Below are 17533 nucleotides of genomic sequence, written 5' to 3' on the forward strand. Positions count from 1 at the left end.
AGCGGTTTGGCTGTAGCTGTGGTTATGGCTAACTGAGGCGTGGTTTTAGGGGAGCCGAGGGCATCAGGGGCTGCCTGCTCTCCGGATGCAGGAGGGCGCCAGAGGCCAGAAGACCTGCCACAGAGAGCCCAGGGGGTGAGGAAGGGCAGACAGGGGCAGCTGCCTTCCAGGCCAGGCCAGGCTCTCAGGCTAGTGTGTAAGGTCAACATTCTGTTCCTGAGGCATCCCGAGCCCCTGGCTCCTTCTCATCACACAGGAACAGGTCACTGGGACACTGCACACCACCCTTATTACTTCAGATGACACTGGAAAGTACTGTGGACCTGAAGATGAGCGGGCAGAAAGGGACTCGAGGGTACGGGCTTCCTGGGTGTTCCCATGGCTTCATCTGATGAGAAAGCCTAGGAAACGTTTTCCAAGTAAACTTCCTGGTCTCCCTTCCTTAAAAGCCAGGAGCAGAGTGGGAGTAAAGAAATGAAGGAAAGGGCCGGGTGCGGTGGCTCACACCTGTAATCCCAGCACTTTGGGAGCCTGAGAAGGGTGGGCTACTTGAGGCCAGGAGTTCAAAACTGGCCTGGCCAACATGGTGAAACCCCATCTCTACTAAAAATACAAAAAATTAGCCAGGTGTGGTGGCGGGTGCCTGTAGTCCCAGCAACTCGGGAGCCTGAGGCAGGAGAATCACTTGAGCCTGGGGAGGCAGAGGTTGTAGTGAGCTGAGATCACGCCACTGCACTCCAGCCTGGGTGACGGAGTAAGACTGCATCTCAAAAAAACAAAAACAAACAAAAAAAAACAAAGAAACAAATGGAGGAAGAATCTGCTCACACAACCTGGCAGGTATGCCAGACTGAGCCATCTGTCAGATCTGGGTCTGCCCATAACCTGGTCAGGAGCCCCAGGGCAGACAGGACACCGGCTTGAAGGCCTGGCGCATGTGACCTTCTCAGTAACAGACACAGAGGACACCTCTCCTTTGGAGATGACTGAGAAATGGGGGAACACAGGGATAACTTAGTCAAGTAAGGTCATAACAAGTACCAGAAACAAAATATGGGCCAGGAAACTGGGATTTCCATGGGAATATGCCTGCTTCCACTGCCTCCATAAAGAACCTGTAATCTGCCACTCTGGCCGTAGGGACAAACCCAGAGATAGGAGAGGAAACTCAGCTCTGGCTGAAGGGGAAACCTCAAACAGCCATGGAAGAAGGGAAGGAGGGAGGGAGAGAAGGAGAGGAGGGGAGGAAGGAGGGAGAAGAGGAGGGAGGGAGAGGAGGAGGGGGGAGGGAGGGAGAAGGAGAGGAAGAGGAGGAGGGAGGGAGGGACGGGGAGGAGGGAGGGAGGGACGGAGAGGAGGGGAGACGGGGGAGAGGAGGAGAGGGGAAGTGAGGGAGAGGGAGAGGAAGAGGAGGAGGGAGGGAGGGAGAGAGGAGAGGGGAAGCGAGGGAGAGGAAGAGGAGGGAGGGAGGGAGGGAGAGACGGAGAGGAGGGGGGAGGGAGGGAGAGGAGGAGAGGGGAAGCGAGGGAGAGGAAGAGGAAGAGGAGGAGGGAGGGAGGGAGGGAGAGAGAGGAAGAGGGAGGGAGGAAGAGGAGGGAGGGAGGGAAGGAGGGAGGGGTGAGATCCAGGCTTCCTCATTCAAGTTGCCTGGATGGGGAGGTGCACGGTGGACCCAGTGTCAGAGGGTGTGACAGCCCTGCTGACGCTACATGAGTCAACGGCAATTCTGCTAGTCAGGGGCAGCTCAGGGACGGCAAGTGAACCCCAGGGACCTTCCCCTGCTGCTGCCTCTGCTTCGGAAACCAGAGATCATCTAAATGGCCTTCTCAGAACCCAGCCCTTACTCAGCATCTCTGATGAGGGCAGGAAGTAAGACAGGGCATGGGAGAGACTCAGTAACAACCCAGATGTTCCAGAAAGCCTGGAGACTGATGATGTGAGTGTCCTGGGGAGCACAGGAGACGTCAGGGGCTTTTGGGGAACGTGGTGCTAAGGGGCTGGCCTGGAGCAAAGTGCCTGTTGCTGCTGCTACAGTCTCTTTTTAATGAGTTTCTCAAGTTTGCGGATGCGAGACGACTCCTGCTCTGGCGTTGGCGCCATCAGGGACAGGGAGCCGGTGCTTTCCGCCCCGGAGGGCGGTGCAGGGAGCCGCTGGCGCAGGAGTTCCAGCATGCTGCTCTGCTCGCTCCTCTTCAGCCCCTGGGGTTGAGAGAGAAGGAGAACCGTCAGGAAGGCTGGGCCAGAGAACGCAGCATTGGGTATGGGGGTCAGTGGAGACTCTGCAGACAGCAGAGTCACTCCAGGCTGAGGATGACTGCTTTCCTCAGAGAATTAATCGCCAGCCCTGGGTAGTGGCCTGGGAGGAAAACAGAGGGGAAGAAAGGGCCATGGAAGATAAAGAGGCGCTGAGAGAGAAGGGCAGGTCCAGGAGGTAGGGGAGGAAACCCTCCTGTCCTCATCCTCTGCCCTCCTCCCCTGTGCAGGGGCCTATCAATCCTCGAGAGCACACGCCCACAACCACCTCCTCCAAAGGCTTCTCCGAATCCGGTTAGCTCCGTGGAGCCAGGCAAAGCATTTTGAGAAAACCCCCCAAGAACCTATAGCCCACCCCAGTTAAGAACCAAGTGTGAGGAGGACGGCAAGCATGGGCAAATGCGGAGCCTGCACTCACCTTCATGTCCAGGATCTTCTGGAAGGTTTCCGTGTTGCAGTCTGTGAGGAGTTTGATGTAGTTGTCGACGAACACCACCAGCGGCTCATGAGGGGCCATCACCACCTGCCAGGAAGATGGGCAGGCCCGTGAGGCAAGCTCACCGCAGCGCAGGGCTCGCCCTCACTGCCTGCTGAGCGCAAAATGCAGCCTGTGAGGTCTCCTTCTCATCTTCACACTCAACTAGAGCAGCGTGTCCTCAATTTGCTGAATCCCAAGTATCACCTGCATGGCTTTGTAAAGCACGGGTTCCCGAGCCCTTCCTTTAAATAGTCTAATTTAGCCCTGGTGGGGTCCCAGGTGACTGTCAAAACATCAGGACCCTTTGGGAAACACTGCGTGAGAGGGTCTTCTATTAGACGTTTCACAGGTACACGGTACCCACTCCTTCTGCCCCGAAGTACTATTACTTCTGAGAAATGGGTGGCAAAAGGCACTGGTGTAAGTGGATTTCTGCAAAAACAAAAATGCCAAAGCTGCCTCACTTTTCTGAAGACTTAAAATCTGGACTTCGTGTAACTACTAACTGAAAGTATCAGTTAACACACAAAGGAAAGGAAGGGCATGGCAATCCTCACACTCATTTCCATTTGGCTCTGGAATGCAGTATCTGACTTTCTTCCTGCATTCCCCAGACTGCCCCAAAGCGTGGCCAGTGGTTCACTCAGGAATCCTCTGCAGAGAACTCCCGGACCGCACGCTCTCCTCCACAGCCAATAACCAGCAGTGGAGGGAAATGAACAGGCTGCTTCCCATGTCCTCAGGCCACAGCTCCAGGTTCAGGCAGGATCCTCACCCGTCCCAGGTGTCTGAGGCCCTGCTGCTGCTTCCTACTCCTGCTGTCTCTGAGTCATCTGGCTTAGGAACAGATGACTGAAGAGCCTAGAGGCCCTGGGTTTTTCAGACACATCATGACAGGACCATTTGTTCTCCAGCCCTCATCCCCGCTCTCCCAAATGGTGGAAATCAGAGGCAGATGCTCAGGGTTCAGACGTTCAGCACCCGAAGTACAATCCTTTGTTCAATGGGGCTTTAACAAATCCATCTGCCAATGAGATTCAGTTACTACGACATCTGTTCAGAGTTCATGTAAAGTGGAGACAGAGCACAGAAAGCCAAGAAGGCTGATGTGGAAGGGAGTAACTGAGACCCGGGCCTGGAATTCCTGCTGAGCAGCAGAGATACCTGACGTGACTGACTCACAGCGACAACGCCACCGAACTTCCAAGCTTGGCCACATCCGATTATAAGAGAATCCCATGACAACAAAAAATTCATTTGTCAGGAGGAATTACTGACCCCCAGTAACTACCCACAGACTTTCAACATCTGATGAGGCCAAAAATTCAGTCCAGCCCAAGAATGTGGACATGCTTTGAGAGCGCTGGGGACAAGACCTACCCTGTGCCTTCAAAACCAAAGCTTCTTGGAAACAGAGATGAAATAAACAACCGACCCCTTTATACAGAATCCCCGAGAAAGGCACAAGCCATCACCTTGAGGATCATCTCCGCCCGGGTCATGCCTTTGACAACGATCTTAGTGTAGCTGGCGGGCGCCTTCCTCACCACCTGCGAGCCGATGGAGGGGAGATCAAGCAGGACCATCTTCAGGGAGTGGGTGTCCAGCAGCAGCTGTGGAGCAAGGCAGAGTGTGACCAGTCCCTTCCAGCCACCCAGCACCGAGCGGACCCATGCCCAGGGGTAACATTTTTCTGATTATGTGCATAATACATTCTTGTTGCAGAAAACTTGGGAAATAAACAGAAATATAAAAGAAAAAAGTTATGTATAATTCCCACCACCTACGAAAAACATCAAGAAGCCAGCTTATGTGTATGTAAGTAAAAAATACATACAATAACCTGGTGGCCAGGAGCAGTGGCTCACACCTGTGATCCCAGCACTTTAGGAGGCCCAGGCAGCAGGCTCTGTAGGGCTCAGGGGTTTGAGGCCACCCTGGGCAACATGGAAAAACACAGAAGGCATCCAGGCGTGGTGGTGCACACCTGTAGTCTCAGCTACTGGGGTGGACTGAGGTGGGAGGGTCACTTAAGCCTGGGAGGCTGAGGCTGCAGTGAGTCAAGATGGTGCCACTGCACTCTCCAGCCTGGGTGACAGAGTGAGACCCTGTCTCAAAAACAAACCACAACCCCCGCCACGAAACTAAGTCAGAATTATACTGTATGTATACATAATTTTATAAGCTGGTTTTCTCACTATGTAAAATTTGTGTATTGTGTTTTCCCATCTCTGCAGTCATGATTTTTAGCTGCACTCTAACGTGGGCCACATGGCAAGACCCTATCCTCTAAAGCAGCAGCATCGTGACTTCTAAAGGCCCTGCAGTACTCTGTGATGTGTGGCCGCGTAAATGTCAGGATCTTTCCAACCGAATGGACCCATGTACGCCTCTGCCAGCAGCGCAGACTGCACCCTTATTGACACTGAAAACTCCTAAAATCCTGCTTTTCGTTAGGCAAAAAACAGTAACTCATTATTGTTGTTTTTAATTCCTCTGGATGTTAGTGAGGATGTGGATTTACCCAAATGTAAACATTGTATCTTGGCAACAATCTACCTTTTCCTCTTTCTTTGTTCTTGTTCTCTGGGATGCCAATCATCTAGGACACCTGCAGTCCCGATGGCCCAGCACCTGCTGGGAATGACCTGAGGAAGCTTTGTCACATTCGGTCTGCATAAGGCCCTATTTGCTCTGGGGGTTATCGTTCCCATTGTACAGATGAGAAAAAGTTCCAGAAAAAGTTTACCAGCTCGCTAAACTCATCTCATGCAATGGGGCGGGGTTAGACAAAAGGTGGCCAGGAAGCTGAAGTCCCATTTCTGACTGCCCAGGTCAATGTCCCTGGGTGGTTTTGGCTCAGGGCTCACACTGGCCCCTGCTGCCGCTGCTCTTGGCAACCAGGGAGCAGAGAAATGGCTGAAGCCAGACGAGTGTACTCTGGCCTGCTGAGATGGCTTGGAGAATGGAACCACATGGCCACCACGAAGACAAGGGCAGGAGTGGGGCGACAGCCCCCAGTGCCCCAACTAGACTCGGTTGATGATGGTCAGACTCTTGTTCAGGACAAGGCCTGCTCCGTCTGCCACTGCCTGCTTCCTCTGGAAAGCCTTCTGTAATTCCATCAAGCAGGTGAGAAATGGGATCCCTTCAGGCCCAGCCTCACTTTGCATCCTCCAATTTCCCATTTACTTTGCTTTGGACAGAAGAATTAATGACTAGAGATTAACTACGTAAGGAGAGACACTATTAACTTAGGGGTTATGGCGATTATAATTTTGACAACAGTAGTAGTGTGTGGGGAGATGTCAGTGTTTTATTTGGAATAATTCAGATGTAAGAAATGACACTAAGGTCAGAGTAGTTTCCTGTGTTTCTGTAGCTAGTCAAAGGCCTACGTGTGCAGCTTGCTCTACTGTAGCCAGCAAAGTGCCAGGGCATTCTGGACCTTTCTAGATTTCCAGAAATGAACATTCTTCCACTCTGCTCAGAGGAAAGCGTACACAAGCCTCCTGGAGAGGGAATGGCACAGGCGGCCCAAGGCCCGCAGGAAGAGCCTGGCACTGGCACACTTCCCAGAGCTCTGGTGGAAGTGACTGCTGCTCTTCCTCAGAGGAACCCAGCATGAGCCCCTCAAGAACACACATGGTCAGCCGGGCGCGGTAGCTCACGCCTGTCATCCCAGCAGTTTGGGAGGCCGAGGTGGGCAGATCACGAGTTCAGGAGACCGAGACCATCCTGGCCAACATGGTGAAACCCCGTGTATACTAAAAACACAAAAAATTAGCTGGGTGTGGTGGTGCACATCCTGTAGTCCCAGCTACGAGGGAGGCTGAGGCAGGAGAATTGCTTGCACCCAGGAGGCGGAGACTGCAATGAGCCCAAGATCACACCAGTGCACTACAGCCTGGCTAGAGCACACTACACTTTTTGCGAGACTCCGTCTCAAAAAAAAGAAAAAAGAATACACATGCCTGATTCCAGGTGGATTAAACTCTTCAATATAAAAAGAAAAATGTTAATACAGACCGGGCATGGTAGCTCGTGCCTATAATCCCAACACTTTGGGAGGCTGAGAGGTGGGTGGAGAGACCAGCCTGGCTAACATGGTGAGATCCCCATCTCTACTAAAAATATAAAAATTAGCTGGGTGTGGTGCTGCACACCTGTAATCCCAGCTACTTAGGAGGCTGAGGCACAAGAATCGCTTCAACCCAGGAGGTGGAGGTTGCAGTGAGCCCTGATCGTGCCATTGTACTCCAGACTGGGCAACAGAGTGAGACACTGTCTTAAAATTTAAAAAAAGATGTACAGCAAAGGTGTAAACATGTTACATATTTTGCTGAGCTGAGTGGTTAGCTAGTGTTCTATACATTATTTTCTGTACATTGATTAACTGGAATTTTTGTTTAAAGAATACCATTTGAAGCCTGACAAGGACTCAACTCTGTCTTCCATGTAACAGATTTTGAGAGCCTTGTCAAAATCAAAGCCATGTCTTAGCATTCATTTGCTGGTAGGAAAAAGAAAATCAGTCATTATATTTTAAAGCATATGGAGCTATTTCCTACTTTTTCTACTTCCCAGAGATATGCTATGTGCATAAATAATTGTATAATCTGAAGTGACAGGAGAGGTTTGAATGAACCAGACCTAATTCTCTAGTGTCCCTCACATACAGGGAGATACGACACTTGCATTCCCTGGCCAGTCACCATAAAATTCTGTCTTTACCAGACAGCTGAGAGTGAAAACCTGGATCTCAGGTTTTACGTCGAGCAATGCGGTCTAAAAAGGCAGGAACACGTCTGACAGATTTGGCAGCTGTCTGTGGGAAGTGAAGGTAGAAAGGTTCCACATATCATGAAGATCTGCTAGTCCTCATCTTTGAAACAGTTGGTAATTCATCTTCCTAGGCATGAGACATTGGGCAAGAGGTGGCTATTGCCAACTTCGTTTCTGCCTCAGCGATAATTTCTGGAGGATGTGGGCTGGCTAAGGCAGTTGAAGGGATGGGGGTGCCAGCATGGCCAGTATGCTATGCCTGTGAATGCTCGTCACTCAGCAATGGAAATCTCTGAGGGGCCCTCTACTTCCTGAAGAGCCTCCCACAATTCTTGGGGACATGATGACTATCGGTAGTGATGAAAATTCTGAATAAATTAGATACAGGCCCTAGAAGACAACCATGTGAACAAAACCATATATTGAACCATACTGGCCCAACCGTATGAAGTTCTTCAGTGAGGTGGCACCAAGCAGACAGCTCAGGGTATGAGGAGTGTGGACCAAGGTGGGGACATGTTCTGCTTCTTTCAAAAATTTCGGCATGACTTTCATAGAGCACAAAAGCGCCTCATGTGCAGCTGGGCCACATCCAGACGTGGCAACGCCCTGCTGCCTAATGGAAGACAGAGGGCATCTCTGGCACCCTGAAGGCTCCCTCACCTCTCGTCCAGTCGATGCACTCCTTTCCCTCCAGCAAAAGCAACCACTCTTCTGCACTCCATCACTGGAGCTTACTTTCCTGCTCATAACCTGCTGCAAACATTTGTGCACGTCTGCTGGTAAAAAAGTCCTCGTTTCTCTGGGATGGAAGCTACTCAAGGGGAGGACTGCTAGATCACTGGGCAGGGATTGTCTGGCCAACTGCCTAGGAGTTTTCCCATGGGGCTGTGCTAACTTCCATTTCTACCAGCACCTGTGAAAGTTCCAATGCTCCACATCCTTACCAGCACTTGGTATCATCACTCTTTTAAAATTATTATTATTTTTAGAGACAGGGTCTTACTCTGTCACCTGAGCTGGAGTGCAGTGGTACAATCAGAGCTCACTGAAACCTCAAATTCCTGGGCTTAACTGATCCTCCTGTCTCCCAAGTAGCTAGGACTACAGGCATCGGCCGCCATACCTGGCTAATTTTTAAATTATTTTGTAGAGATGGTGTCTCGCTGTGTTGCCCAGGCTGATCTCAAACTGCTAGGCTCAAACAATCTTCCTGCCACAGCCTCCCAAAGTCTTGGGATTACAGGCACAAGCCACTTCACTTGGTCAAGGTATTTTAAGTACTCCAAATAACCAATCCTTTCTTTTATGGTTAGTGCTTTTAATGTTTTATTTACGGGATCTCTGCCTAACTCAAGGTCATATTCTCCACATTATCTTCCAGAAGCTTTATTGTCTTATTTTTTAGAGCCATAATCCACCTGGAATTAATTTTCTAAAATTGAAATATAATTCAAAAACCATAAAATTTACCTTTTCGAAGTGTAGAATTCACTGGTTTTTAAAGTATATTCACAAGGTTGTGCAGCTGTTAGCATTACCTGCTTCCAGACCACATCACCACCCCATAAAGAAATGCTTACCCATTTCCCCCACCCCACTCACCCTTTGCCAACCATTAATCTGCTTTGTTTTATGAATTTGCATTTTCTGGACATTTCATAAAAGTAAAGTACATAATATGTGGCTTTTCATGTCTGGCTTCTTGCACTTAACATGGTTTCAAGGTTCATCCACGTTGTAGCATGAATGAGTATTTTATTCCTTTTAATGGCTGAATAACAGTCCCTTGTATGGATATACCACATTTTGTTTATCTGTTCATCAGCTGATGGGCATTTGAATAGTGTTGAATGGCTATTATGAATAGTACTGCTACGAATATTTGTGTACAAGTTTTTGAGTGAACACATTTTTTCCAATTCTTTTTTTTTCTTTGAGACAGAGTCTCACTCTGTCACCCAACCTGGAGTACAGTGGTGCAATCTCACTCACTGCAACCTCTGCCTCCCAGGTTCAAGTGATTCTCCTGCCTCAGCCTCCCAGGTAGTTGGGATTACAGGCACACGCCACCATGCCCAGCTAATTTTTGTACTTTTAGTAGAAACAGGGTTTCACCATCTTGGCCAGGCTGGTCTTGAACTCCTCACCTCAGGTGATCTGCCCGCCTCAGCCTCCATAAGTGCTGGGATTACAGGTGTGAGCCACTGCGCTCAGCCTTTTTCAACTCTTTTGGGTATATATCTAGGAGTATAATTGCTGGGGCATGTGGTAACTACGTAAATGCCACAAACTCTTTTCCTAAATGGCTACACCACTTTTGCATTACCACCAGGAATGTACACATGTCCTCCTTTTACCAAATCCTCTTTGGAATTGATTTGTATACATGGTATGTGATAAAGGTCAAGATTTTTTTTTTTTTCCAATATGGATATCCAATTATCCAGCACTATTTACTGAAAAGACTCTCTTTCCCAAACTGAATTATGCCACTTTTGTCATAAATCAAATGTCTACATATGTGCGGGTCTATTTCTGAACTCAAATCTGTTCTGTCGGCCTACCTGTCCCTTGGGCCAGTGTGCACTGCTCTAATTACAATACTATTACAATAAGTCTTGATATACTGAGCTTTACCCCCTCCAGTTCTGTTGTTTAAGATTATTTCAGCTGTTGTTTTCTGTATTTTCATCTAACTTTTAAAATCAGCTTATCAGTTCTCACACACACACACCCCCCTGCTGGGATTCCACTGTATCTGTAGATTAATAGATACCGTAATTAGGATTGAATTGCATCTATACGTTAATTTTGGAATAATTTACCACTTTTTAAATTTTTATTTATTTCTTATTGGGCAACCTCCTCAGCCAAAGTAGGCTCAGAAGACTCCACATTGATTTCTTTATGAGTCTTTCGTATCAATGAACATGAGCTATCCTGCCATTTTAAAGGTCTTTGCGGATTCTGTGTCTTAATATTGTACAGTTTTCTGTGTAGAAGACTTGTACATTTTTGACAGATTTATTCCCAGGTATTTAATGTTTCCTGATGCTACTGTAAATTATGTCATTTAAGGCTGGGAGCCATGGCTCATGCCTGTAAGCAGGATTTTGGGAGGCTTAGGAGGGTGGATTGCTTAAGGCTAAGAGTTTGAGATAAGCCTGGGTGACACAGGGAGGGAGACCCTACATCTACAGGGGAAAAAAAAAAAGCCAAGCATGGTAGTACATTCCTGTAGTCTCAGCTACTTGGGAAGTTGAGGCAGGAGGACTGCTTGAGCCCAGGAGTTAAGACTGCAGTGAACTGTGATTGTGCTCACTGTTATACTCACTCCAGCCTGGGCAACAGAGCAAAAAAACAAACAAGTATTTCATTCAAGAGGTTCGTTTTTAAATTGTTTGCTGCTGGTATATAAAAATGTATTTTAGGCCAGCGCGGTGGCTCACGCCTGTGATCCCAACACTTTGGGAGACCGAGGTGGGTGGATCACGAGGTCAGGAGATCAAGACCATCCTGGCCAACACGGTGAGACCCCATCTCTAGTAAAAGACAAAAAAATTAGCCAGGCATGGTGGCGGATGCCTGTAGTCCCAGCTACTTGGGAGGCTGCGGCAGGAGAATCACTTGAACCCAGGAGGTGAAGGTTGCAGTGAGCCGAGATCACACCACTGAACTCCAGCCTGGTGACAGAGCAAGACTTCATCTCAAAACAAAACAAAACAAAAAAACAAAAAAAAAAAAAAAGAAAAAAAAAAGAAAAAAAAGAAATATATTTTAAAATACTGACCTTATAGCCAGCAACCTTGCTGAATTTATATTCCAATAGTTTATCGGTAGATCCTTTCGAATTTATCACAATTACATTTGCCATGAAAAATGAGTTTAGTTTTCTCCTTTCTAATCTGTATATATTTTGTTTCTTTTAAAAATATTTTATTTTTTGCCTTGTTGTCCTAGCCAGGACTTCAACGACAACATGGGATAGAAAGAGTGACGATGGACATTCTTGTCTTATCCCTCATCTCAAGGGAGAGAAAAGCTTTCATAGGTGACCACAGCCGTAAGACTAATTAATGACCCTGTGAATCCCACAAGATTATGTGAGAATCACAGACTAGCAAGAAGCATTATAAATATCGGCATGGGTCAGTTCCTCGTGCCCTTGCAATTGCTCAAGAGGACTCTGGGGCCCAAAGATAAATAACTCACTTTATACAGCACTCAGAAGAGAATAAAGAGCAGAAAACGTTTCCTGTCCCATATTAAAGCACAACCTAAATTTAGGATCTAGCACCCTGGCGGCACGGCAGACACGGCTGAGGTTGGACAGAATCTTAGCTTCCAATGCCACGGCTCCAGTTCAGATGGCAGCCGCTCCGTGACTCAAGGCCGCGTCTGTTTCTGTCTGTGAACACTGCTGAGTTAACTGGACTCTGTTGGTTCTGCTGCCTAAGTGAACATGCCCACAGCTTCAGGGCCCAGACATCAGGGCAAACACAGGCCGGGCTAAACCTGCACTCATGTAAGAATCCCTCAGGGGCCACACTGCCCTGCAATTCCCACCCATGACCTCCCCAGTCTGGGCCTGTCAAGATCCACACTCCCTGACTGCCCACTGGGGTCTGACTAAGTAAGCTTCAGTTCCTGCAGATGGTTTTCTCATCCACACCTCAAAATGGAAGTAAACATATGATTTGTGGTTTGTTAAAAAAAAAAATGATGGAAGTAAACACTGAATGAATTGATCTTTTTCTGAAGATATTGGCTTTAGGTCTGAGTTTATTATTAAAATATTATTTTTTTTTGCAGAGGAGATACAGTCTTCCTCTGTCACTCAGGCTTCAGTGCAGTGCCACGATCACACACTGTAACCTCCACCTCCCGGGTTCAAAGAATCCTCCAACCTCAGTCTCCTGAGCAGCTGGGATTTTAAGTGTGTACTATTACTGTGCCTAGCTAATATCTTTTTTTTTGAGAGATGGAGGTTTCGCTATGTTGCCCAAGCTGGTCTTGAACTCCTGACCTCAAGTGATCCTCCCTCATCTCAGCCTCCTGTCACTGGGATTTATTTATTTACTTACTTACTTTTTTTTTTTTAAGATGGAGTCTTACTCTGTTGCCCAGGCTGGAGTGCAGTGCCACGATCTCAGCTCACCACAACCTCCGCCTCCCAGGTTCAAGCAATTCTGTCTCAGCCTCCTGAGTAGCTGGGACTATAGGCATGTACCACCATGCCCGGCTAATTTTTGTATTTTTAATAGAGACGGGGTTTCACCATGTTGGCCAGGCTGCTCTCAAACTCCTGACCTCAAGTGATGTACCTGCCTTGGCCTCCCAACCACGCCTGGCTAATTTTTGTATGTTTAATAGAAACGGGGTTTTACCACGTTGGCCAGGCTGGTCTGGAATTCCTGACCTCAGGTGATCTGCCCGCCCTGGCCTCCTGAAGTGCTGGGGTTACAGCGTGAGCTGCCCCCATGCCCAGCCACCTTTACTTACTGGAGTGCGAGCACTAGGAAGCAGGGACCTTTCTGCGGTGCTTGCTGTGTTATACCTTGCACCCAGACCTTAGTAGGCATTCAAACAAAATTTTTAAAAATAAACTGAAGAATGACTTAAGAAACCTTCCAGGTCAGTCATCATACTGTCCCCAAACAGGGGGATCATCAATTTTATTCCTCCCAAGGAGATTTGGCCTAGACAGATACGTGTTTGATCTTCAACAAAAGCTGTCCGGCAAATGCCAACACCAAATCCATCTCACCTGTTCCGCTCCCACCATGCTAATCGGCTTGCACTTGAAGAGGTGGGTGATGAATTTGGGAATGAAGGAGCTGCGGATAAAAAAGAAGTGACAAATTAGGCTTATTCTCTCTCTCTCTCTTTTGAGACAGAGTTTCACTCTGGAGTGCAGTGGTGGGATCTCGGCTCACTGTAACCTCTGCCTCCCGAGTTCAAGTGATTCTCCTGTCTTAGCCTCCTTAGTAGCTGGGATTACAGGTGCCCACCACCATACTGGCTAATTTTTGTATTTTTAGTAGAGGTTTCACCATGTTGGCCAGGATGGTCTCGATCTCTTGATCTCGTGATCCACCTGCCTTGGCCTCCCAAAGTACTGGGATTACAGGCATCAGCTATTGCGCCCAGCCAGGCCGGGCTTCCCCGACACTCCATCCTCTGTCCCCGGCCTCATCTACTGCGCCCGGCCAGGCTTCCCTGACACTCCATCCTCTGTCCCCGGCCTCATCCACTGCGCCTGCCCGGGCTTCCCCGATGCTCCATCCTCTGTCCCCAGCCTCATCCTGCTAAGCCCTGGCCTCCCAGTGCTTCAACCCAACTGAGCCCCTTGAGGATCCCATGATTCTGCAGGCACAATGCTCTGTGCCTCCACTGTTCCCTCACCTGGAGTGCCTTTCCTAGAAGGGACTTGGGTCAGTACACACGCACCTCTCAGATCCCGTTTAACATCTCCGGAAAGCCTTTCTTCTGTTGCCTTCGTCGTACTCTACATGGAGTCCACAGGCCTCTATCCTAACAGCTAACCCACTTCATTACACTTACTTATGTGTCTATTTCGCTTCACCTGGCTATTACGGCATATGAAGATGGGGCCATGTTTACCAAGCCAAAGCACTGAACTCCGGGTCTGAGACACAGGAGATGCTCAGGTAAATGTACATTGAAGAAATCGGCTGTTTTTTTTAGACAGAGTCTCACTCTGTCGCCCAGGCTGGAATGCAGTAGTGCAATCTTGGCTCACTGCAACCTCTGCCTCCCGGGTTCAAGCGATTCTCATGCCTCAGCCTCCTGAGTAGCTGGGATTATAGGCGTGTGGATACTTCACACCTGGCTAACTTTTATATTTTTTTATTTTTATATTTTTAAATTTTCAGTAGAGCCTGTTGGCCAGGCTGGTCTCAAACTCCTGGCCTCAAGTGATCCGCTCATCTCGGCCCCACAAAGAGCCATGGCACCTGGCCATCTTCCACTGTTTGAATGTCAGCTTGGTATCAGCACTTTACCAGGAAGTTACTCTGTGACTTCTCCTTTCATCCTCCCAAGCACTATTATGAGAGCTGTCTGAATGGAGGAGAATCGGCCCAGTGGGTGAGGAAAGTTGCTTGTGGTTCAACTGCAGCTTCACCAGGCTGTGGACTCCAATGTCTCAATAGGAAAGGCGGCTGTTGCTCAAGACAGTAAACAGAGGTAAAAGGAAACAACTATGGGTTTGCATTGGTGGGGTAGAAAGGAAGTTACAGGAAAGGAAATTGGGGTCCAGAGATCAGATCTGCGAGATGGCTTGCTGATCAGGAAGGAGAGCAAACAAGGACCTATTTGGAAGAGATTCTTTACTGCTGTAAACCAGAGCCAGGCAGGTAATGTGAGACTGAATCCATGACCAATTGCAACTGTCTGGTAACCTAAGTTGTTTCACATTAGAATGAGCTTTGGGCTGGGCACAGTGGCTCATGTCTATAATCCCAGCACTTTGAGAGGCCGAGGCAGGAGGACTGCTGGAGCCCAGGTGTTTGAGACCAGCCTGGTCCTACCATGATGAAATCTCATCTCTACAAAAAATACAAAAATTAGCTAGGTGTGGTGGCGTGTGCCTATAATCCTGCTATTTAGGAGGCTGAGGTGGGAGAATCACCTAAGCCCAGGAGACTGGGGCTGCAGTGAACTGGGACTGCACCACTGCACTCCAGCCTTGGTAACAGAGTGAGACCCTCTATCAAAAATAAATAAATAAATAACAATAATAATAAAAGACAGCTTTGGCTGTGCCCTTGAACTGGCTCTCTCTGTACCAGTCTACAGGCAGGGGTGGGGGGAATAAAAGGAGCAGACACACATCCTTTGAGGGGAAGACCAAGCAATGTGTTGGGTAACCACCAAGGGCTCTTCTGCCATCAGGGGGGTGGTGGCTGTTGCCCTTGGCTAGGGAAGGGTCTCCTCACAACGCCCACCTCTGTTAAGCAGGATTTTACAGGAATGAGAAGGCACCATGGATGAAAACGCGACACCACTTTCTAGATCTCAGGCTGAGCGACTCCAGATGAGAGGATGGGCATCCAATCCCCAGTGCACTCAACCTGGACTTAGACATGGAATTCAAGGTCTCTGAGAGAATGTGAGGCTGCTGCTGGGAGGTGCTGGGAAGGGCTAAGTCAGTGGGCTCCATATTCACTTTAACAAAAGCTCAATCAGACCCCTGAGCAGCCAGCCTGGAAATTTTCAGTCACAGCACATTTTTACAGAGGCGCTGCCTCTACCAGCAGTTATGGGGAGTGTCATAGTGTGATTTATCAACAGTGCTTTTAACACACTAATGAGCATCCGGGAGGGAGAGAATTTCAACTCCTGGTCCATCTGCCCTACTGCAAACAGGAATGCCTCCCTGCAGAGTCCACTCTATCCTTTCTTGACAAACTAGAGAGTAACGCTGACACCACAAGCCGCTCCATAATTGCTAGTCCTGAGGGGATTGTTTGTGAAGTAGATTTGGGGAAGGCAGAAATGGAGTCCCGACTCACCATCTAGGGCCTGGATGAGAACCCAAATACAGTAGCTTGGATTGGGCTGACCCTCCTGAAGCCCTTCCCGGAGAAGTTTGCCAAAATGCCTGCTTAATGACTGGTCAGGGGAGACGCTGACCCTCGACACTGCCTGCTATCACAGGAAATGGGCTACAGCCAGGTGGCAATCGGCAGAGGACCAAACTATTTCCCTCGCCTCAAAACTCAGACCAGAAATGGCCACACACGAGGACACAGCAGGAAGACACTGGCTCAGGTGCACTCCACCCACCTTGGCCACGGCAGGAAGACACTGGCTCAGGTGCACTCCACCCACCTTGGCCACGGCAGGAAGACACTGGCTCAGGTGCACTCCACCCACCTTGGCCACGGCAGGAAGACACTGGCTCAGATGCACTCCACCCACCTTGGCCATGGCAGGAAGACACTGGCTCAGGTGCACTCCACCCACCTTGGCCATAGAGCTCCGTGACTTGCTCGTCCCAATTTCTAGTACCTTCCTTGGACCAAGCACATGTACAACTATTGATAGATAAATTCTAGCAGCCATGATAAAAAGTACCAGGGGAGGGAGGACAAGAAGGCTGGAAAGAAACATAACTGATGGCTCCTACCCTTGAAAGGCTTATAAGCCAGCCAGAGACAAAATGCATCTATGAAATCCCTGAAAAGGCATTGTAATTATCCAAACTTGGGGAAGGGGGGTGACGCCTGCACATTTCACACAGTAGGCCCCATTCATTTCCGTGTGCCATGACCTGGCTGGGGGCTGCACTGCTGTTACTGTTGCCTATGACTTTATTGGAAGATTTGGTTTTATTATGATGCTTCTTTTGCATACAAATTAAAATCAGTACTACAGGCACCAGAATGAACCCCAGCTGGATGCTTGGGACACCCAAACTGTGGGGATGCTGGCAGGAACTATGGTTTTAAAAACAATGCAACTGAGTGTGACACTGGAGTGGTGGCCCCATGTCACCCTGTGTTTGTCCAAACCCACAGAGTGTACAGCACCAAGAATGACCCCGGTAAACCATGGAGTCTGGTGACAATGACATGTCAGTAAAGGCTTATCAGCTGTAACACGTTGTGTGTGTGTGTGTGTGTGTGTGTGTGAGGGGTATCAGTAATGCAAGACTGTGTGTGTGTGTGGGGTCGGGCACTGCTGTGTGTGTGTGTGTGTGTCTGTGTGTGTGTGTCGGTAATGGAAGACTGTGCATGTGTGCGGTTGGGTACTGCTGTGTGTGTGTGTGTGTTTGTGTGAGGGTATCGGTAATGCAAGACTGTACATGTGTGGGGTCAGGCACCGCTTTGTGTGTGTGTAATGGAAGACTGTGCATGTGTAGGGTTGGGTACCCCTTTGTGTGTGTGTGTGGGGGGGCGGTATCGGTAATGGAAGACTGTGCACGTGTGGGGTCGGGCACTGCTGTGTGTGTGTGTGTGTGTGTGTGTGTGTGTGTGTGTGTGTGTG

General features: G+C 48.9%; 1 protein-coding gene across 5 annotated transcripts in view; it reads right to left on the minus strand.

Annotated features, from left to right (window-relative positions):
- The window catches only part of VPS53 (VPS53 subunit of GARP complex), a 166638-nt gene that overhangs the window by 2842 nt on the left and 146263 nt on the right, over positions 1-17533 (minus strand). For 3 of the 5 annotated variants that reach the window (XM_032263448.1, XM_032263447.1, XM_032263450.1), the window contains 4 exons: positions 13287-13356; positions 4207-4344; positions 2672-2776; positions 2023-2199 (listed from right to left, as the gene is read on the minus strand). In XM_032263448.1, the coding sequence (XP_032119339.1) occupies positions 2029-2199; positions 2672-2776; positions 4207-4344; positions 13287-13356 (484 nt within the window). In that variant the 3' untranslated portion in view covers positions 2023-2028. Of the gene's footprint in view, positions 1-2022; positions 2200-2671; positions 2777-4206; positions 4345-13286; positions 13357-17533 lie in introns of those variants that run through there. The other 2 variants (XM_032263446.1, XM_032263449.1) reach the window with 2 other exon arrangements.

This window comes from Sapajus apella, unplaced genomic scaffold, assembly GCF_009761245.1.
Source record: "Sapajus apella isolate SASKATOON/1434 unplaced genomic scaffold, GSC_monkey_1.0 scaffold136, whole genome shotgun sequence".
NCBI lineage: Eukaryota > Metazoa > Chordata > Mammalia > Primates > Cebidae > Sapajus > Sapajus apella.